The sequence below is a fragment of the Chlorocebus sabaeus genome, chromosome 17 (genome assembly GCF_047675955.1).
Source record: "Chlorocebus sabaeus isolate Y175 chromosome 17, mChlSab1.0.hap1, whole genome shotgun sequence".
NCBI lineage: Eukaryota > Metazoa > Chordata > Mammalia > Primates > Cercopithecidae > Chlorocebus > Chlorocebus sabaeus.
The window spans coordinates 70,653,679-70,676,114 of NC_132920.1; the positions used below are offsets into that span (position 1 = coordinate 70,653,679).

Below are 22,436 nucleotides of genomic sequence, written 5' to 3' on the forward strand. Positions count from 1 at the left end.
TTGATTCTTCTTATCCGTGAGCATGGAATGAATGTTTTCTCATTTGTTTGTGTTGTCCGATTTCTTTCAGCACTGTTTTGTAACCCTCAATCTAGAAATATTTTACCTCCCCGGTTAGCTGTATGCTTAGGTATTTTATTTTTTGTGTGGCTATTATGAATGGGATTGTGTTCTTGATTGGCTCTCAGCTTGGATGTTGTTGGTATAAAGGAATGTGACTGATTTTTGCACAGTGATTTTCATACTGCAACTTTGCTGAAGTTGTTTGTCAGATCTAAGAGTTTGGGGCATACACTATGGAATTTTCTAGGTATAAAATCATATTGTCCGACTTCCTCTCTTCCTATTTGGATGCCTTTTCTTTCTTTCTCTTGCTTGACTGCTCTGCCTAGGACTTCCAGTAGTATATTGAATACGAGTGGTGATAGTGGGCATCCCTGTCTTATTCCACAAGGGGAATGCTTCCAGCTTTTGCTCTTTCAGTATGATGCTGGCTGTGAGTTTTTCACAGATGGCTCTTATTATTTTGAGGTATGTTCCTTTGATGCCTAGTTTGTTGAGGGTTTCCAACATGAAGGGGTATTGTATTTTGCATTCGGTAGATGCATTTGCATCTATTGAGATTATCATTTGGTTTTTCTTTTTAGTTCTGTTTATGTGATGAATCACATTTATTGATTTGTATATGGTGAACCAATCTCACATGCCAAATATAAAGCCTGCTTGGATCATGGTGGATTGGTTTTTTGATGTGCTGCAGAATTCAGTTTGCTACTATTTTGTTGAGAATTTTTGCATCTACGTTTGTCAAGGATATTGACTTGAGGTTTTCTTTTTTTTGTTGTCTCTCCCAGTTTTCAGTATCAGGATGACGCTGGCCTTATAGAATGAGTTAGGGAGGAGTCCCTCCCTCCTTAATTTTTTATGCTATTAGCTGGAATGATATCAGTAGGAATGATATCAGCTCTTCTTTATACATCTGGCAGAATTTGGCTGTGGATCCATCTGGTCCAGGGCTTTTTTGATTGGTAGGCTTTTTTGTGACTGATTCAATTTTGGAACTTGTTACTGGTCTGTTCGGGGTTTCAATTTCTTCCTTGTTCAATCTTGGGAGGTTGTGTATTTCTAAGAATTTATCTGTTTCTTGTAGGTTTTCAAATTTGTCTGCATAGAGGTGTTTGTAATAGTCTTTTAGGGTTTTTTGTATTTCTGTTGGGTTGATGGTAATGTGCTCTTTGTCATTTCTAATTAAGTTTATTTGGATCTGCTCTCTTTTTTGATTAGTATAACCAGTGGTCTATCCATCTTATTTATTGTTTCAAAGAACCAGCTTCTGGTTTTACCGATCTTTTATATCATTTTCCTATCTCAATTTCATTCAATTCAGTTCTTGTTTTGGTTCCTTCTTTTCTTCTGCTAGCTTTGCAGTTGGTTTGTTCTTGTTTTTCTAGTTCCTCTAGGTACAATGTTAGGCTGTTAATTTGAAATCTTTCTAATTTTTTTATAGGGGTGTTTAGTGCTATAAACTTCCCTCTTAATACTGCTTTAGCTGTGTCCCAGAGATTTTGGTATATTTTATCTTCATTTTAGCTGTGTCCCAGAGATTTTGGCATATTTTATCTTTATTTTCAATAGTTTCAAAAAATGTCTTGATTTCTGCTTTAATTTCATTGTTTACCTAAAAGTCACTCAGGTGCAGGCTGTTTGATTTGCATGTCACTGTATGTTTTGAGCGATCTTCTTGGGGTTGATTTCTATTTTTGTTGTGCTGTGGTCCAACAGTGTGGTTAGTGTGATTCTGGTGTTTTTTAATTTGCTAAGAATTGACTTACGGCCAATTGTGTGGTATGACTTTAGAGTATGTGCCATGTGGCAATGAGAAAAATGTATACTCTGTTGTTTTGGGGTGCACAGTTCTGTAGATGTCTGTTGGGTACATGTAGTCAAATATTGAGTTCAGGTCCCAAATATCTCTGTTAGTGTTCTGCCTTGATGACTGAATACTATTAGTGGGGTGTTGAAGTCTCCCAGTATTACTGTGTGGTTATCCACGTCTCTTTTTAGGTCTCTAAGAACTTGTTCTATGAATCTGCAAGCTCCTGTGTTGGGTACACATATTTAGGATATTTAAGTCTTCTTGTTGAATTGAACCCTTTATGATTATGTCATGCCCTTGTCTTTTTTGATCATTGTTGCCCTGAAGTCTGCTTTGTCTAAAATTAGAATAGTAACTCCTGTTTTCCCATTTACTTGGTAGACTTTTCTCTATCCCTTTATTTTAAGCCTATGGGTATCTCTGCATGTGAGATGGGTCTCTTGAAGACAGCATAGAATTGTGACTTATTTCTTCTTCTTTTTTTAAATTATACTTTAAGTTCTAGGGTACATGTGCACAACATGCAGGTTTGTTACATAGGTATACATGTGCTATGTTGGTTTGCTGGATCCATCAACTCGTCATTTAGATTAGGTATTTCTCCTAACACTATCCCTCCCCCAGGCCCCCACCCTCTGACAGACCCCAGTGTGTGATGTTCCCCTCCCTATGTCCATGTATTCCCAGAGTTCAACTCCCACTTATAAGTGAGAACATGCAGTGTTTGGTTTCCTGTCCTTGTGCTAATTTGCTGAGAATGATGGTTTCCAGCTTCATCCATGTCCCTGCAAAAGACATGAACTCATCATTTTTTATGGCTGCATAGTATTCTACGGTATATATGTGCCACATTTTCTTTGTCCAGTATATCACTGATGGACATTTGGGTTGGTTCCAAGTCTTTGCTATTGTGAATAGTGCTGCAATAAACATATGTGTGCATGTGTCTTTATAGCAGCATGATTTATAATCCTTTGGGTATATACCCAGTAATGGGATAGCTGGGTCAAATGGTATTTCTAGTTCTAGATCCTTGAGGAATCACCACACTGTCTTCCACAATGGTTGGACTAATTTACACTCCCACCAACAGTGTAAAAGCATTCCTATTTCTCCACATCCTCTCCAGGATCTGTTGTTTCCTGGCTTTTTAATGATCGCCATTCTAACTGGCATGACATGGTATCTCATTGTGGTTTGATTTGCATTTTTCCAATGACCAGTGATGATGAGCATTTTTTCGTATGTCTGTTGGCTGCATAACTGTCTTCTTTTGAGAAGCGTCTGTTCACATCCTTTGCCCACTTTTTGATGGAGTTTTTTTTTTTTTTTTTTTTTTTTTTCTTGTAAATGTATTTAAGTTCTTTGTAGATTCTGAATATTAGCCCTTGGTCAGAGGGATAGATTGAAAACTTTTTCTCCCATTCTGTAGGTTGTGTGTTCACTCTGATGGTAGTTTCTTTGCTGTGCAGAAGCTATTTAGTTTAATTAGACTCCATTTGTCAATTTTGGCTTTTGTTGTCATTGCTTTTGGTGTTTTAGTCATAAAGTCATTGCCCATGCTTATGTACTGAAGGGGTACTGCCTAGGTTTTCTTATAGGGTTTTTATGGTTTTTGGCCTTACATTTAAGTCTTTTATCCATCCTGAGTTAATTTTCATATAAGGTGTAAGGAAGGGATCCATTACTGGGTATATACCCAAAGGATTATAAATCATTCTACTATAAAGACACATGCACACGTACGTTTACTGCAGCACCATTCACAATAGCAAAGACTTGGAACCAACCCAAATGTTCATCAATGATAGACTAGATTAAGAATATGTGGCACATATACACCATGGGATACTATGCAGCCATAAAAAGGATGAGTTCATGTCCTTTGTAGGGACATGGATGAAGCTGGAAACCATCATCCTCAGCAAACTAGCACAAGGACAGAAAACCAGACACCACATAGGTGGGACCTGAACAATAAGAACTCTTGGACACAGGGTGAGGAACATCATACACTGGGGCCTGTTGTGGGTTGGGGGGATGGGAGAGGGACAGCATTAGAAGGAATACCTAATGTAAATGACGAGTTGATGGGTGCAGCACATCAACATGGCACATGTATACCTATGTAATAAACCTGCACATTGTGCACATGTCCCCTAGAATTTAAAGTCTAATAATAATAAAAAAAGAAAAACCCTAACATCCAAATTTTGGAGGAGGCTTATTTGTGTAATAATAAAACTCCAGTCTCCCATTTAGCCAGCTGTACGTGTGTAAAGCTCTTTCTCTATTGCAATTCCCATCTTGATAAACCAGCTATATCTGGGCAGCAGGTAAGAAGAATCCATTGGGTGGTTATGCTCACACATATGGTAGATGATTTTTGATGAGATCAGTGACTTCCACTAGATCATTCAGCGGAAGAAAGAAGAGTCTTTTTGATAAATGCAGCTGGGGAAAAAACTGGATATTCTCATGCAAAAGGATGAAGTTGAGCCCTTACCTAACACCATGTATAAAAGAGCCAAAACTACACACTATTAGAAGGAAACATAGGGGAAAGGCTTCATGACGTTGAATTTGGCATGATTTCTTAGATATATAACACCAAAAGCACAAAATAGAAAATTATATTTCATCAAAAATAAAAACTATTGTGCAAAGGACACTATCAACAAAATAAAAAGGCTATCCTCATTTGCAAATCACATATCTGATACATGACTAATATCCAAATATCTAAAGAATTCCTAAAAACAACAAAACCCAATTCAAAAATGGGCAGAATGGGCTTGAACAGGTATTTCTCCAAAGAAGAGAGACAAATGGCCAATAAACACATGAAAAGATGCTCAACATCACTAATTATAGGAGAGATGCAAATCAAAATCACAAAGACATATCACTTCACACCTTTCATAATGATATTTCACTTTACTTCGTATTTGTTTTGCATGGCTATTACCCAAAAAACAGAAAATAACAAGTGGTGGGTAAGGTGTGGAGAAATTGTTACCCTTGTGGTCTGGTGATAGAAATGTAAAATGGTGTAACTGCTATGGAAAACAGTAGGGTGGTTTTTCAAAAAACTAACATGGAAGTACCACTGTGATCTAGCAATTCTACTTCCGTGTATCTACCCAAAAGAATGGAAAGCAGGGACTCAGATTATGTGTACATTAATATTGATACCAGTATTATTCACAATAGGTAAAATGTGAAAGCAATACAAGTGCCCATCAAGAGATGAATGGATAAGCAAACTGTGGAATATACATACAATAGAATGTTATTCAGCCCCGAAAAGGAATTAAATTCTGATACATGCTACAATGTGGATGAACCTTAAGGACATTAAGTGAAATAAACCAGACACAAAAGTATAAATATGGTATGATTCCACTTATATGAGGTACCTAGTCTGATTCATGGAAACAGAAAGGAGAGTAGAGGTTATCAGGTTAAATGAATAACGATGAATGTGTATTTTACCACACTGAAGGCTATCGGAGTAAATGTAAAATGGCAAATGTATATTTTACTATGAAAAAAAAAAAAAAACAAAACAGGAATACTCAAATTTTGTTTCTCCCCACTGCTTTTCTTCATGTTTAGAGGAAAGAAACATAACAAAAAACAGAATAGACATGAACTTTTTTCTTTTTCTTTTTTGAGACAGGGTCTCACTCTATCATCCAGGCTGGAGTATAGTGGTGCAATCATAGACCACCACAACCTCAAATTCCAGGGCTCAAACAATCTTCCCACCTCAGCCTCTCAGGTAGCTGGGGGTACAGACACATGCCACCACACCCAACTATGTAAAAATTTTTTTTGTAGAGGTGGGGTCTCATTATGTTACCCAAGCTGGTCTCAAACTCCTGGGCTCAAGCCATCCTCCTGTCTGAGCCTCCCAAAGTGCTGGGATTATAAATGTGAGCCACCATGCCTAACTGGCATGCACTTTCAAATGTCACTAGATTTACAAAAGCCAATCAAATGAACACATATATTTTAAACTATAGGACAATCAACCAATTTTCAGAGGAACAGCAGGGATTGCTGTAAAACAGAAACTGCAAGCATTGTCAACCCAACCTCTTAACCTTTTTGTGTTTTAAATCCTAAAACAAAGGGGAAAAGCAAGACCAGAAAACATAAAAACCCCAAAACCTGTCTTATCAGCATACACAGCAGGAAGCAAAGTTAGAGGCAAATAGTTAAACTCATTAAAGAAGAATGAAGAACATTAAAAGCAATTTTCATTAATGGAAAATGAAAACAATGAACAGCGCGTGCGCCCCAAACACTCTGAGGACTGTCGTCAGAACTTTTCCGCAGAGCAAGGCTGCGGCTCCTGATAGAAAAGATTTCCCAAGAATGCCTCTCGCACTCTTGCCAGTGTGAACAGATGTAGCTGAGGAACGTATCAAAGTTATAAAAATCTCCCCAAACTGTCACTTGACCTTTAAAAATGATACTGGCATTTTCATCTTGCAATGCCAAGTTTATTTAGACGTAAAACAACACGTCCACATATGGACCATACTTAAATCTGCATTCCCGTCAGCCAACAGAGCGGCACCCGGGGCCGCAACGACTGTCAGGATGGGTCCAGCTACAGTAGTTAGGTGGCTTTGTGACACCTTGTCTTCTGGAGACTTTCCACAGCTCCTGTTGCCCCAGACTTCTAAGAGATGTACAAATGGAGAGTGAAGTTACTCTGTTTACAGAGTTTACACTTTACACATCTGTCACCTTGTTTAATTCTCAGAACCATATGTATTATGATCAAGTCCTATGAGGAAGCTGGATATCGGGGCTTTTCCTCATTTGCAAAGCAGACGATGAAAATTAAACAGCAGCACATGCACACATCTGAATGCCAAGGGTGGGACCTAGCACACAGTGAAACACGAAAAAAGCGCTAGTCAGTTCCCTTGAGGTCATGGGAGCCTTCGGCTCAGTCAGGTCTAAAGGCCCCATCTTCCAAGTCCTTATGCTCTTTCTACCAAAACAGCAGTTTTTCAGACTGGAAGTGCATGATACTGAATGTATACAACTCCCCATGGAACACGTGAATGCAGATAGCTTTAAGTCAGGGGAATTCCCAGACCCTTCGCATCCCTACATATGGCATAAGCTTTCCTAAACCTGATCTACTTGGATAGGGGCAGGTTCTCCATCCTTCTCCTTCACTCCGCCCCTCCCCAACCCCACTTCACATCACCCTTTTCCCACTTCACAAAGGACCTGACTGCTCACCCATCCTATATTGTTATTAACTGCACTGTCCCACCTAGTAAAACCTCCAGGGCACCAAACAAAGGTAATCAGAAATATTGCTATCTTTATTAAGAAAGCCACTGTCTCTAGTGAATGGGTAATAAATCCTTTGGGGCAACCAGAGGTTTCTAATTATTTGCATTCAACAAAACTGGAGGGGACCTAATATCATTAATAAATCATTAAAATAGTTTTTGCTATAAGATCACCATGTAATTTGTGGCTTAAAGCTGGAGAGTTCAAAAATCTGAGAAACACTGCTGTAAGAAAATGCTTCCCACTTTAATCACTTCTTTACATAAAATAAAGTTGACCTAATAGGAATGAAATTGATACTAAATTCTATCTCTAGCAATCTGTAATATTCGTCAATGAATACAGAATATATAATCAACAACAAAATGGCCGGGCGCGGTGGCTCAAGCCTGTAATCCCAGCACTTTGGGAGGCCGAGACGGGCGGATCACGAGGTCAGGAGATCGAGACCATCCTGGCTAACCCGGTGAAACCCCGTCTCTACTAAAAAATACAAAAATCTAGCCGGGCGAGGTGGCGGGCGCCTGTAGTCCCAGCTACTCGGGAGGCTGAGGCAGGAGAATGGCGTGAACCCGGGAGGCGGAGCTTGCAGTGAGCTGAGATCCGGCCACTGCACTCCAGCCTGGGCGACAGAGTGAGACTCCATCTCAAAAAAAAAAAAAAAAAAAAAAAAAAAAAAAATGCTCCGTCCATGTCACTAACAAATCCATTTCTAATAAATGTAGCTTTTATGTTTAATAGTTAATTACCCAACCCTGTAACATTTATTGTTGTTTTGATTAATTGTTTACCAATACTAATTGTAATGGTAAGTCAATCCTAAAGCTTTTCTAAGACAGAGGCTGATAGCCACAGGATTTTAAAACTTTAAATTCTATCTACATTCTTTTTGTCATTGTAGATATGTGTGATAGGGAGATGACCTTGAACCTCAAAATATTATGCTAGGATAAAATTCTGAGGAGGAATGAAGATAGAATAGAAAAGAGCAATATACAATATCCAAATGTGGCCAGGTGTGGTGGCTCACACCAGTAATGCCAGTACTTTGGGAAGACGAGGCAGAAGGACTGCTTGAAGGCAGGAGTTCGAGACCAGCCCAGGAAACAAAGGAGGACTCTGTCTCTACAAAAAAATTTAAAAATTAGCCAGGCATGTTGGCATGTGCCTGTAGTCTCAGCTACTCAGGAGGCTGAGGCAGGAGAATTGCTTGACCCAGGGAGGTGGAGGCTGCAGTAAGCTGTGATCGCACCACTACACTCCAGTCTGGGCAGCAGAGAGAGACCCTGTCTCACTTAAAAATATGTATGTGTATATATATATATCTTTATCCAAATGTCATTGAAAAGTATGTTTATTAAATGAATGGTGGTGGGTATCAAACTGTTAACAATATTTATAGAATCTACTGGATATATTTAAGTTTCATTACAAATGCCAACATTTATAATACACTGGAGAGACTCCATCTCAAAAATGATTTTTAAAATGTACATGTCAATTTAAAAAATATCCCAGAGGGTTAATTTTACAAAATTCTTTTAGAAATTACGTGACCAGAAAATGTTGGGGACCACTGCATCAGACCCCTGGATCTGGCCACAATTCTTGCCAGAAATTGAAATGGAGGGTGCAGGGTCTGAGAAGGAACAAGGAAAGCAGCCACTGCATTCACAGGCAAGGAGGAGGCAACCACACAGGTAGGTAAAATCACACACACACACACACACATACCCTCTCTCCTATATTTTCCTCATTCTAGCACTAAATAAGCTTTAGAATGTTTTTATTTCTGAAAACTTAAGCAATGTTTGAAAAAAGAGAAACAAGCTTATGGGGCTTCCCAAAAAGCATCAGTCATTCAAAGCCCAGCGAGCGGCTCAGTGTCCCCAGGCAAGGCTGGGAGAAGGATGGACACAGAGAAGGCTGGCATCTGGGATCCTTTCCACCTCCTCCAATAGGTGCTGGACAGAAGAATACTCCTAACCTTCCCACCCCAGGAAATGACCTTAAACTATTGCTTCTAATCATGTGCTTTAAAAAAAAAAATCTATTTCATTCCTTCCAATTAAGCTGCTCTCTCCTTTGTGACATACTACCTCTTTGATTCATTCATTTGTGTCAGTGATCATCACTGTATCATATAGTAACTATGCCCTAGGTCCACACTGGGCCTGGGGTTACATGGTCATTAAAAACCACACCTAGGGCCAGGCACGGTGGCTCACACCTGTAATCCCAGCACTTTGGGAGATCGAGGTGGGGTGGGTCACCTGAGGTCAGGAGTTTGAGACCAACCTGGCCAACATGTGGAAAGCTCATCTTTACTAAAAATACAAAGATTAGCCGGGCATGGTAGCTTGCACCTGTAATCCCAGCTATTCAGGAGGCTGGAGCAGGGGAATTGCTTGTACCCAGGAGGCACAGGTTACAGTGAGCCGGGTTAGCATCCTGCTCTGAGCTACATGTAAGCCAACTTCCTAGCTTTCAGTTAGGAGTTAGCATCAGAAGTCAGAACCCACAGGAAAACGCCCTTCACCTCCTCCCCGTCTAAAATGTTCTTTAGATGCTTTTAGTTCTCGCACATCTCACTTCCTCCCAGGACTCTTTTAGACAAGCCCTACTTAACTCTTGTCCCTCTAATCACTCTAGTAACACCCAATGGTGTAATTAAGGTACCCAATTTATGCAGTTCCACTTGGGTACAGACTAATTTGGGAAAGTCAAGTATCTTTACCTCCTCCTCTCCCCAGGCCTCTAGAAACATAGTCCAGATGTCAGGAGCAGAGCATTTAGAGGTATTTAACAAACCAAGACAGTGCAGTCATCTGGTATACCCTCAATTAGGGCAGTCACCCATAGTGGAGAGAACAAGGCGAAAAGAACTAGTATTTATTACTTGCCTATAGTACTTAAAAGAATCACTTGAGGCAGCCAACCCTTGCCAATGTAATGCAAACACTAAGTAGTGAAGCTGGATTTGAACATGGGCTGTTACGCCTATGTGAGCTCCCCACCAGCCTCCAGTCTCTCACGTGTGTGAAGAGGCCAAATACTCAGCTGACTCACAACCACCTTGACAAACCTACCCCTTTTAATGGCTGTGGATGGTAATGCCTTGCTATATACATAAATACTCATGACATTCTCTTTCCTTCTAGCATAAAAGTTCTTAGAATCAGAGTAGGGACCACATTTATCTTCCAGTTTCTATTTAAAAGGTTCAATATAATCTTATACACACAACACAGACTTCAAAACTGTGATTTGATTGACAAGCTCTGTGAGGGACTCCTTTCTGGGATTAAACTCTGTTTATAATAACTTCCTTCAGCTTTGGAGTGCCTTATAATTCATTCATTCAAAAAATATTTAGTGAGCGTTCACTACATGCCAGGCACTGCTCCGGACACTATAGATACAACAGTAAACAAAAGAAAATTCCTACCTTGGTATTCTAGTGGGAGAAACAACTGAAATACATATTCAGGTATCATACTATTTAATGTGATATCAGGTACTCTTAAAGGATCTACAAAAGTCTACATTACCAACTGTTTGGTACAACTAGATGGACAAATACTTATCTACAGTTTTCCTATCAATTTACTCCCCACCTTATCCAAGGTCTAATTGAAAAAGTTAAAGGCCAAAAATTTGCCTAATGGGCATTCTGAAAACCAGATGCAAAAAAATAAAAAGGAAAGCATGCTCCTTACACTGCTATGTATACTTTCAAATTCACAAGTTTACATAAAGACACGATAGTATCCAGGAAGAAGATTCTAATGGGCATGATTTAGATGCCACTTCCAAATACAGAGAACCTGAAGAGTTCTTTCTAGGACAGTTTCTCTCAAAGATGAGAACCGCACTTGGACATGCAGAAGATGGAAAAGTGGCTGCCTATTTCTCCACCTCAGCTTCTCATCACCCAGCCTTTTGCCATCAAGAACATCCTTCAGGTCTCTGAGTATTCCATGGATTCCATTTTCTCAGGTTCACAAATATGGCTTCCTCTCTCTGGAGGGCTCTTCATCCCCGTCTTATCACCCACAATCACTTATCACCCTGTTGTCCTTTACTTCTCAGCTCAAATGTTACTTACTCCACAATTACTCCTACAGTCAACAACTCCATTAGGGACCTCTGCTTTACACTCCCAGACACGTGCATTTCTCTCAACAGGCACTGAAGGTACCATGCATATTTAGTCCAGAGAATCAATCTGTAAGGACTGAGATGCTCTCTGTTTCGGTGAGCTGAAATACTCCCTGCCTTAATTAAGCACAGTGCCTTGTACACAGTAGGTGCTCAATTAATATTTGTTAGTAGTAGAGAAGGCCTACTGACTCATTACATTAAAACATCTTCTGAATAGGGTGAAGTTTGAGCTCAGGTAGGTAGAAGGAATCTTCCAGAGTAATACACTAGTGCTGCTAAGATACAATTCTCTTAGATAACTGAAATCTCAGTTAACGGAGAATGGCCAGCATTTAGCACACTCAGCTTTCACTAGAGATGCAGGTACAATTTAGGAATATCTGCAGTTCAAGCTGAAGGAACAACAGTCTTAGATTCAGCATGTAACATACATAGTGTTTAAAGTTCTCTTTCCACAGGTGGAGGAGACGGATTTTAAAAAGTAAACAAACTACTGCATTTTTAGTTGTTTTAGGAAAAAGACCCAATCGGACTTCTGGTAGAGAACATGGCTGTCCTCCTCAGCAAAGCCACCTCCAAGTTTTCTTGTTTGTTTGTTTTTAACACGCAAAAAGACTCAACAAATGATTTATTTTGTTTTTTATCCAAGGAAATTCCTCATCTCAGAAGAAATCGGACAAGAAAATTAACAAAACTTCTACCAACAAGTGAGCAGTCAAATGAACCTGGTAGTGCTGCCTGCAGCAGCCAATATAAGGGGTACATTGGTGAGGAGAACCAAGGCTCCTCCAAGCACATCTCTGTTCCCAGAATGAGCTGCCTCAGTCACATTAGCTTCAGCGCAAATTGGCTCAGGCCCCCAGCTCCTCTCCTCCATTTCAATAATAAACTCCTGAACCTTCTTCACGTAATTCTGTATTTTCTCCCATTCTATCCTGAAAATTATTCTTCCTTTCAGTTCTGCCTGCCCTGACAACATACTCGCCTAGGAGACAGAGTTGTTGATGAACACAAAGCAAACGAGGAAAAACTTAATTTTAATATCTATAGAAGTTATCAATTCTTATTCACAAGAATACATAGTTTAAAAAATAAAAGACTACAGTTTATATACTAACCTGGCAGTTTTTATCTAGCATATAAAAATCTAACTATCAAATGGTCTATAAATTAGAGATAGTGAGAGACGAGATAAAATTTTCACAAGACCAATTATTATCAGGGGAAAAATGGTAGGGGCAGGAATTGGGGAAATGTTTGGTCAAAGGATACAAATTTTCAGTGAGGAAGAATAAATTTAGAAGATCAACTGCACCACAAATTGGTGACTATAGTCATTAACAATGTATTGTACACCTGCAAATTGCTGATTAGATTTTAAATGTTTTTACCACACACACAAAAATGATAAATTTGTAAGGTAATGAATATATTAATTAGCTTTAGTAATTCCACAATGTATACCTATATCAAAACATTATAGTCTACACAACAAATGTATTAACATATAAAGTTTTCAATTTAAAACATTAACAACAAAAAAGAAAACAGTAACCAAAGGTCAAAAGAGAAAGCTAAAAGTTGACATAACCAAGAAGAAAGATCTGAATTCAAGGATGGCAGAAGACAGTAATAATATCACAAGGCTCCTGCTAATCAGGTGCTTTACTTATTATAATAATAACATATTTTCATGTGACTGTGTGTGTTAAATGACATGAGTTTCAGGACAGTCAACAATGCAGGTGCCAGAACCAGGGCACTTGGGTTCAAAACCATGTCTCTGCCACGTAACAGGTATATGACATTTTCAAGTTAACTTCCTAGTGCTTCTGTTAAAAATGGGGATACTGGTTATATAGCTCAGAGGTAAACAACTATATTACAGTCAGGTTGCATTTGTTTAAGTCCTCTGTACTCACCAAGGGACTGGGTCCATAACTAATTATTAGCATCGGTATTAAAAAAACAAACAGAGACAGTACTATTACCTAGCTCAGGGTGTTATGAGGATTAAATAATACATGTAAAAGCCTAAGGCTACTTCCTTGCCTATAGTAAATGCTCAATTTATGTCAACTATATTTTGCTTATATCCACGATAAAGGGTATTAACATTTATTTAAAATTGTGTGCAAAAATCACCAGGAATGAACAACAAATTATCTTAGTTTTATTTCTGTGCTTTGGAGACCTATTCTAAACCTACCTATGTATTTATCTATGTACTGGTATAACAATTTTATTTGTATTTTGGTGGGAGAATTTGAGCCCCATGCAAAACTTAAATTTCATGCTTCACAAGCACTGTGAATCAAATATATATGTGTTAACTTACACAGGCTGAATATTCCAGAGTCCAAAACATTTAAACAGACATATCTGTACAATATTGAATTCTGCGCAAAAAAACAATGACAACAAAAAACCTACCACTACTTGAATACCACCTGAAACAGTTAATAAATGAGACCATTGACTTTGGTTTTTCTATTTTGCTTTTGCAGCATGCCTTAAAAGCAATTACTATTCCATTACTGTTCACACAAGAGAAAATTTACCAGCTTGTAATTTAGAGGCAAGGGGAGTAGACAGCAAAAAGGGAGCCACCCACTACGGTTTCTAAGAAGCAACAACAGCCTAAGTGTTTAAAAGACACAACATTCATTGCACCAAGCAATAATCCAAACATGTTTTCATGTCTACTCACAAGACAGAATCATCAGTGAAAAGTAGGTTGAGAGAGGAAGAATGATGGAAAAAGACAATAGGAAGAGGCAGAAGGGAGAACATCTTTAGGCCCAAATTGTTATTTCTGGCCCATTAAAATATCAACATCCAAATGAAAACTGCTGGTCTCCAAAGAAAACTCTTATAAAAAATGAACCATAATTCAAATACTGTACACCCAGGGAGAGTAAAGAAAACCTAACATTAATAGCCTAAGAAAACTGGCTGTAGTTTCATATACACATTTCTATAAAATTCTCACATTTTATCAGACCTATGGCATGACTCTTAATAGCTTTCAGAGGGAGAGAAATAAAATACAAGGGGCACATTTCAGGTAAAATGGTCTTTTAATGTTCCCCGCAAGAAAATCTTCTAGGTTCCTTCACTTTAAAAAGAATTACCCTACATAAAGTAAATGTACCAAGGGTAAAAGGTAAATCTCATGTTTCCTTTCAGGAAACATATATAGAAGTACTATTCAGAGGGAAAAGGGCCAAATATTGTAAACTCATATATCCTTCAGATTATGACTCCAATAAGCAGCAGGTAAAGAGGGAAAGCACACAAATGCTTCTGAAAAAAAGCAAGACAGAATTAAACCTCAAAACTCCTTTACCTGCCTAGTACACAAACAGCTTAATAGCAGCCAACAAAAGATTCAAACAAGGGGCTTCTTTAGTTCATTGCTTTCCAGAAACATCTTCTAGATCTAATCTCAGTCACTGACTCCTTTGATAACCCCTTAAGTGTCTGAGAGCCAGCCTGTCTTCCAGTCTTATTTCATTAAATTCAAAATTTCTAAAGTTTTTTTCTCTTGCTTGGAAAGTGTTACTTTTTTTTTTTTTTTTTTTTTTTAAGGTTTCAATTCAATTGATTTCCAGAGGCGAAACCAACTTCACCTGAAAAGCATCTATTTTAAATTTAAGAAAGCTTTGAAGGTTTTCTGGTGAAAAACAGAAACCTGATCAATAGTGTTATTGAAAACATGACTAAAAATAAAGTCACATTTATCTGTAGTTGTGACTTTTATTAAAGCAGCTTAAATCCTTTGCAAATAAGCTTTTCCAGAGAAGTAGATCGATAGGATGCACAGGGAGGCAGGATTACCTGTGATCCACGGTGCAAAACCCCATCAATGCCACAGGAAGAAAAGGAGTAGCTGTTGAGATATTTGAAACCTGAAAAACCCTACCACCTCCTTCTCCAGTGAACAGCCCCATTTCTGTGGCTAAGATTCACACTGAAACTTCATTTGCAAATGGATTTGGCTGTTAACATAAGAGTGTTCAATGCAAATATTTCTTTCCTGGCGGTGCAGCTCAGTTGAAAGGAAAAGGCTGAAAATTAGTTAGCTGTATGAGATGACAAAGCACCATTCCAGTTACCAGGGAGAAATAATTGAACACAGATTGCCTGTTGCGTCTTTAATTTAATTTGGAGACCTTTCATCCTTTGCTTTCCTTCATTTGCAGCCAATACTTAGGGAGCTAATTTGTACCTGGTTCATTTTCCTCCTTTTATCTTATCCACTTTAACATCAACCATGGAAATTGGAAGCACCATGAATAAAAGATGAAACCTGACTTGGGGTATTCTTTCCTTAAGTACTGTGAATTACTTAAAAATTAATTGGTGTGCATGCACAGTATAAAAGGCTGAGATATATGCCTCAGCCCTATAGCATTCCTAATCAGCATCTCTGCTTTCCCCCAAGGAGCTGCAGATTTTCAATGTTTTATCCGGTCCTACCTTTTCTCCAGAGAACAATGTTTAAACTGTAATTTACACGGAATCATTAATCTGAGAATGGGTGTATGGTAGGCTGTCTCATTAATAAACCTAAGGGTTTCCAAATTCTGGAAAATGCACAAGACTAAGAATTCATAAATTTCACTAGCCTAATGAGTTCATTAATGCTTGCCATGCACGCAAAAGGTTATAATAAAGAAAACTGGCTGGGCGCGGTGGCTCACGCCTGTAATCCCAGCACTTTGGGAGGCCGAGGCGGATCACGAGGTCAGGAGATCGAGACCATCCTGGCTAACACGTGAAACCCCGTCTCTACTAAAAATACAAAAATTAGCTGGGCATGGTGGCGGGCGCCTGTAGTCCCAGCTACTAGGGAGGCTGAGGCAGGAGAATGGTGTGAACCTGGGAGGCGGAGCTTGCAGTGAGCCGAGATTGTGTCACTGCACTCTAGCCTGGGTGACAGAGTGAGACTCCATCTCAAAAAAAAAAAAAAGAAAACTGAATGTATGAGCATACATACATGTCAAACAGAGCCCTAATCTGTCCAAAAACATTGCTGGTGGGGGAATGGTAGAGAAAGGTACTAGTCATAAAATTACTGTCTAGGAGTGACCTCCAAGGAGCTAGAAAACTTAAATTCTAAGTATGTCATGCCTATTATGCTTAAAATGACAACAAAAACAACAAACCTGTTGTATATTTTGTATGTGTGGCACCTCGTTAAAAAATGTTGCATACGCTCTTATTTTGATTATTGCATTACTTCCAATTGTACAAAAGTTTTGTGTGTTTTCCTTTATAATGCCCTCTCTGACAATACTATTTTTTCTCCTTACCCTCACCTCATTTTATATTTTCCCCCACATGAACTAATGAAAAACCTACTGGAATTTTCTCCTGATGCTTAATATCCCCCACCAACAAGCCCTCCTTTCAGCTTGGGAAGCATCAAAGGAAGGCTGTGTCCTGAATCACTTCACTGCCTGCATATGTGCCAACTCTTCTAACACCTCACACCAAGAGGCTAGAAGCTCAGAATAAACTGAATCATTCCTCCTTCACAATGTAGCCTCCCACAATATTCATTAACAGTAACGTGCACTATTTTATTTCAATAAGACCACATATTTTCACAGACGAGGCAACTTCCAAGTTGTAGAAGAAAAAAAAAAAGACCTTGCAGTTTAAAAATTATGGTGCATTGAAATGTACAGTCTTCGCTTCAGATGCAAGCCACTTTTTTTTTTTTTTGGAGGGGGGAGCGCTGAAGCAGGATTAAAAGACCAATTAAAAACGTCAGATGGTATCTCTAATCTTAGGTTGAGTAAGGACCATACTATACAATGCCAAGCTTATTTATTCATCTGGAGAAACAAGGAAAGAAAGTCCTCTACAGTGAAAGGATGGAAAAGAAAAGAAGAACAATTACTGTGCCTTTTATTCATGAAAGAGAGGATGAATAGAAATGAAGGCGGCAATTACCTTTAAGATTTTTTTTTTTTTTAAGCCACAAAGAAAAATTAAACTGGAAGAGTACAGAATAGTTCTGCCCTGAGGTTAAGAAAGCAAACCAGAGAGAGGATGAAAGTGTGGGGAGCAGTTAGGGTATCTGATGACCAGACACACAGACTATTTTAGGAGTTCAGTGTCCAACTCACACATAGTATTTTCCCAATGTCCAGTTTACTTGGGAGAAGAGGAACTGGGGCGGGGGGCGGGGGAAGTCTCTCCAAAGCAGGACATCAAGAAATTTCAGGTGGAGGAAGGCAACAGTCTCACAGGGCGTCAAATCAATCAAGAAGATTTTCTTTGGCTGTGATTGCGTAGAGAGAAGAAAACTGACAAAACCCATGCCACTCAGTCTCATTTGCGGGCTGCACACACACACACCGCAAGATACCAGCCTCAAGGAAGAACACCTGTTCTAACCCTGTGCCTGCTGGGGTTGTGTGTGCGCCCGCAGGGAACTCAGGGGCCGTTTCAACAGCAGGGAGCCGGGCTGCACTCAGGACCACACAGAGAGCACCAGGACGAGGCAAAAGGCCCCGCCAAATGCGTCCTGGCTAACTCGCCAAAAAGAGGCCTTAGAGAAAGGGCGTGAAAAGGGACCAGGCAGCCCAGATGATTACCTTGGGCTACAAAAAAGACATAACCACAGGGCAGAACAGTTTATTTTCCAGAAAGGATTTTCTTGCAAACAAAACAAAACAAAACAAAACAACACAAATGTAATCTGGAGGGTCAGAAAAGACTTTTGTGAGGTGTGGGAAAGAGAGGAAGGACCGCCACAGAAGTCAGTGTTTCTTCTAACAACCATTTCCGTGCCAGTGGGCGGCAATAGTGAAATTTCTCTCTAGGCTATCTCCACCTTTCTCCCTACATGGTCCTAGACTGAAAATCACACCTGTAGGCACTGAAAGGCCTCGAGTAACACCACGCCTACCCGCTCCCCACCGCCCCGCCGCCACCCCCTACGGTGCAGGTCCCTCCCTGATCTCCTCTCGCAGCCAGCGCCTGCAGGTCTAGGTTCCATCCTCAGGTCGGCAGGAGCCCGGCCCCTGGAAATCATTCCCGCGCCTCACACCTGTGCTATTCTCTTGACACCACCCCCCCCACACACACACACAGAAAAGCCAGAGAAGACTCCCGCCCCTTGAGCCACAGTGATCCTCTCACACACACCCCTTCCACACCCACGGCCAGCGGAGGCTGCGGAGTGCCAGCAAGGAGCGGCTCCACTCGGTGCCCCGAATGCGCGTATGGAGAACTGAGAACTCAAAAGTGCACCCGGAGTGCAAGGGGCGTGTGGCTGCAGCCTGGCCGGCCCGGGCGTCCCCCACCCGCGCCCTCGCCCACCCAGTGGGGCGGGCTGGCCTCTACCTCCTGGAAGAGCTCCAGACTATAGGTGTTGTCGTCGTCAGCGAAGAAGAGCACGCCGGGCTGCGCGCGCTGGTGCTGGTGCCTCTGGCGCAGCCAGGCGAGGCCCGCGTTGCGCTGCTCCGTGGCGCGCGGCAGCCCGGGCCGCTTATAGCGCCGCGGCGTGGGCACGTGCAGGTGCGTGCTGGGCAGCCCGGCCCGCGCGAGGAAGCGGCTCACCAGCTCGCTGCGCGCCGCCGCGTCCTCCACCAGGATCCAGTGCAGCTGCGCCACCTGGCGGAACGTGTTGGCCAGGCGGGTCAGCTCCGCTTTCTGCACCGGGCGGCTGTAGGTGGGCGTGATGGCATAGATGGTGGGCAGCTGCGGCTCCGGCTGAGGCTGCGGCCGAGACTGGTTGCGCTTTTGGGTCCCGTGAGCCGGGCCGCCCCTGCGGAGCGGGAGTCGGGCATCCCCGCGGCCCACCGCGTAGGGAGAGAAGTAGGGGCGCGGGGTGAGGGGAGGCGCCGGCTTGCGCGTGTCCACGTCGAGCATAATGATGACAATTAGGATCCAGGGCAGGAGGATGAAGAAGCGGGTGAACAGCACGGACTTCATGGTGCACACTCCCCGGCCTCGCGGACACCCCGGAGAGGGGCGAGCCGAGGGACCCCAGTGCGCAGCTTGGACGGCGGCGGAGCCAGCACTTAGGAAGTGGTGACGGGTGCGCTGTCCATGGGGCCGAGGGCGCTGCAGAGACCTGAAGCCGCGGGGCTCACTACCTGGGCGTGGAGGAGCGGCAGGTTCGGGCAAGCTAGAGCGATAAGGGGTGCAGGCGAGCGGGCAGGGGCTGCTCCCGACTCCGGGTGAGCTGGCGGGAAACGGGACTCGGTCCAGCCGCGCGCCGCCGGTCCCAGAGTTGTGCCGAGTGCGGGGAAAGCGCTGATCCCCACCGCGCTCTTTCCGAAGAGTGGGAGCCGAGAAGCGGCACCCGGCGCACCTCGCCGCTCCAGTCCCGCGGTGCTGCGGGGACAGGGGCTCCAGCGGCGGGCCCCCAGGATGCTCGCCGCCTTCAAGGGCGGGCGGCGGCGCTGGGGGCTTTCCTGCCTCACATTCCCGCCGGGGTGGCGAGGAACGGGAGGAGACGCTGGGGGTTGTGGCCCCGGCTGTGTTCGCGCGCCGCAGCGGAAGCCTGCGCTCAGTCCCTCGCTCTTGTCTTCTCAGAACCTCTCCCGGATCCAGCAGCAAGATCCCAAAGCAAGGAAAGAAAGAAAAAGCGAGGGGGCGGGGGCGCTGCAGACTCCAGCGTCCTCCCAAGTCCTCCTGTGGGAAGACAGCAGCGCTGCTACTGGCGGAGAGGGGCTGCGAGAGGGAGGCGGGGAGGGGCCCCCCGGCTCTCCGCCGGGTCTGGCGCTAACGGCCCCGCGAGCAAGCTCGGGAGGCAGCCGCTGCACCGCGGGTGGAGGAGCGGGAGGAGCGACCCCGTGGGGCTGCACGACCTCCGGGAGAGGGTGATGCTCGTTCACCTCTCTTTAGCTTTGTGAAATACCGCAAGGTCTTTGGAGATAAGCCAGGAAAATCCATTCACGTGCGGAAACTTGCCGGGCTATGCGCTTTGGTGCTGATTCCTAGGGTTCCGAGTGAAAGGAGGGGAGAAAGCGAAGGGATCCCTCCTCCTGCTCCCAGCTGCCGCGTTGATGTATTGGTGTGTATCGAACAGCGGCAACAAAAAGCGCTTTCACTGCAAGGCAGACATCAGTAGGAGCCCACGGAGATGCAGGGGTGCAGCACATAGGTGTTTGGCTTGTGAGATAGTCCATAAGAAAAAATCAATTCGGAGGGCTGCTGCCTGACTGCAGTTTGATCATGGTGGGGGGGGGGGGGTTCCTAAAACTCCAGCTGAGCACGTTTAACTATTTTTCTTCGGTAATTTGGAGTCAGGGTCCCTCCCAGTTCTTCGCTGTCACCGGAATTATTCCGTTCAACCCTCCCAAGGCTCCTGTCAAGAAGGCCTAGGAAGTAGAATCGCCTTCATTTTCAGGATGAGGAAGCTGAGGTTTAGGGTTTAAAATAATTTCTCTGAGGTCAGTGGCAAGTGGCATAGTGGAAATAGAAAGTGGGTCTCCTGCGTGTATCTATAGCTGGTGGCGTCCTCACTGCAGCCTGCAGAAATCCCACCCGACACAGCCGGGCCGGGTTGGCCTTCCTAGATATAAAGATGGTGCCATTAAAATCAAACAGAGGGTACCATGACTAATAGATATCATAGGTACCATGATAGCGGTCTGGAAGACCCCAAGTAAGCACTTGGCACTTAGTTTAGACACTTTTTGCCTAAAAAGTCCAGCCGGTCTACTAGCTGAGTGCCTGACCTTCTGTAACTTACCAGAAAGAAGGGCTGTGCTTCCCAGGCAGGTCCCAGGGAAGTGCTTGCAAAGCAGAAGGAAAGCTCCAGACTCTTCTGCCCTAGGCTATGGTAAATAATTTCTGAGCCCATCTTGTCTGGGTTGTCTGCCTTTCTTAGGCTTGTTCACAGATAAACCTCTCTCCGACTGTGCGTTCTGGTGCAACTGAGAGCTCTGGGGCGAATGGCTCTCCAGCTTTTCTGACCGCTCCTCTTCTCCCAGTCCTGAACCCCCCACCTGTTAAAAGGCATTGGCTCATCTGTGAATTTCCCTAACTTCTTCTTCAGATTCTGAAACCTGAGAGTGAAATTTCAGACTAACACCCAGTCACCCCAACAACTCGCTAGAGCTTGCCTCCTGTCCCAACTTCCCTGTGCTATCCACAACTCATACATTAAGCTCTGCAGATTAGTGCATTCTAAACATAGGAAGCAACGAAGCCATTAGACCTCTTCCCGTTTTCTCGAATAGCCTAATATGCCTCTGAATATAACACAACGTTGGAAATGTATTCTGCGCCAGCATCATGCCAGGATGGGGAAGAGGAAGGAAGTCAAGGCTTCCCTTTAAGAAAAGGTTTTTCTTAGAAAGCAGTGCACCCCTCTCCCCTAGATTACTGAAGTCTGGTTCATCCTGTTGGAAATTTTAAATTTGGTTAAAATGACCTGTGTTTGCTGGAGTAAAACTCAAGTGGTTTCTGAATTGTACTAAAAACTTCACTAACCTTTGTTAGTGGGGAACTTTTGGTTGGTCCAACTAGGCCATAAAACCTATTTCCTATTGCATCCTCTTCAGGAACTAGGGCTATTCAGAGATGAAACACTGTCTGTGTGTGTGTGTGTGTGTGTGTGAGAGAGAGAGAGAGACAGACAGACAGACAGACAGAGTCTCTCTTCAATGTCAATGCTGGGGTGCAGTGACTTGAACACAGTTCACTTCAGTCTCGACGTCCTGGGCTCAAGCAATCGTCCTGCCTCAGTTTTTTGAGTAGCTGGAATTACAGATATAAGCTGCTACACCCTGCTAATTTTTTCATTTTAGTTTTTGTAGACTGGGGTCTCCTGTTACCCAAGATGGTCTTGAACTCCTGGGCTCAAGCAGTCCTCCTGCCTTGGCCTCCCAAAGTGTTGGGATTACAGATGTGAGCCATTGTGCCTAGCCCAAACCATTTTCAAACTCAATCGAATTTGCAGTTTGAGACTTTAGCTCATGCCCAGAATTCATGGGTGTCATAAAACACAACACTTAATTAGCACATCACAAACTGTCACTTCATTTTTTCAATTACCCTTAGCATTTGTACCCAGGTTTACTTCATTCAGTCATCTGTT

General features: G+C 42.6%; 1 protein-coding gene across 1 annotated transcript in view; it reads right to left on the reverse strand.

The window, feature by feature from the left end:
• Window positions 1-20,088, reverse strand: part of B3GAT2 (beta-1,3-glucuronyltransferase 2) — a 69,874-nt gene extending 49,786 nt beyond the window's left edge. Inside the window, exon 1 of the mRNA XM_008013573.3 lies at window positions 18,728-20,088. Coding sequence (XP_008011764.1) covers window positions 18,728-19,318 — 591 coding nt within the window. The 5' untranslated portion in view covers window positions 19,319-20,088. The remainder of the gene's footprint in view (window positions 1-18,727) is intronic.
• Window positions 20,089-22,436: the final 2,348 nt, after the last annotated feature.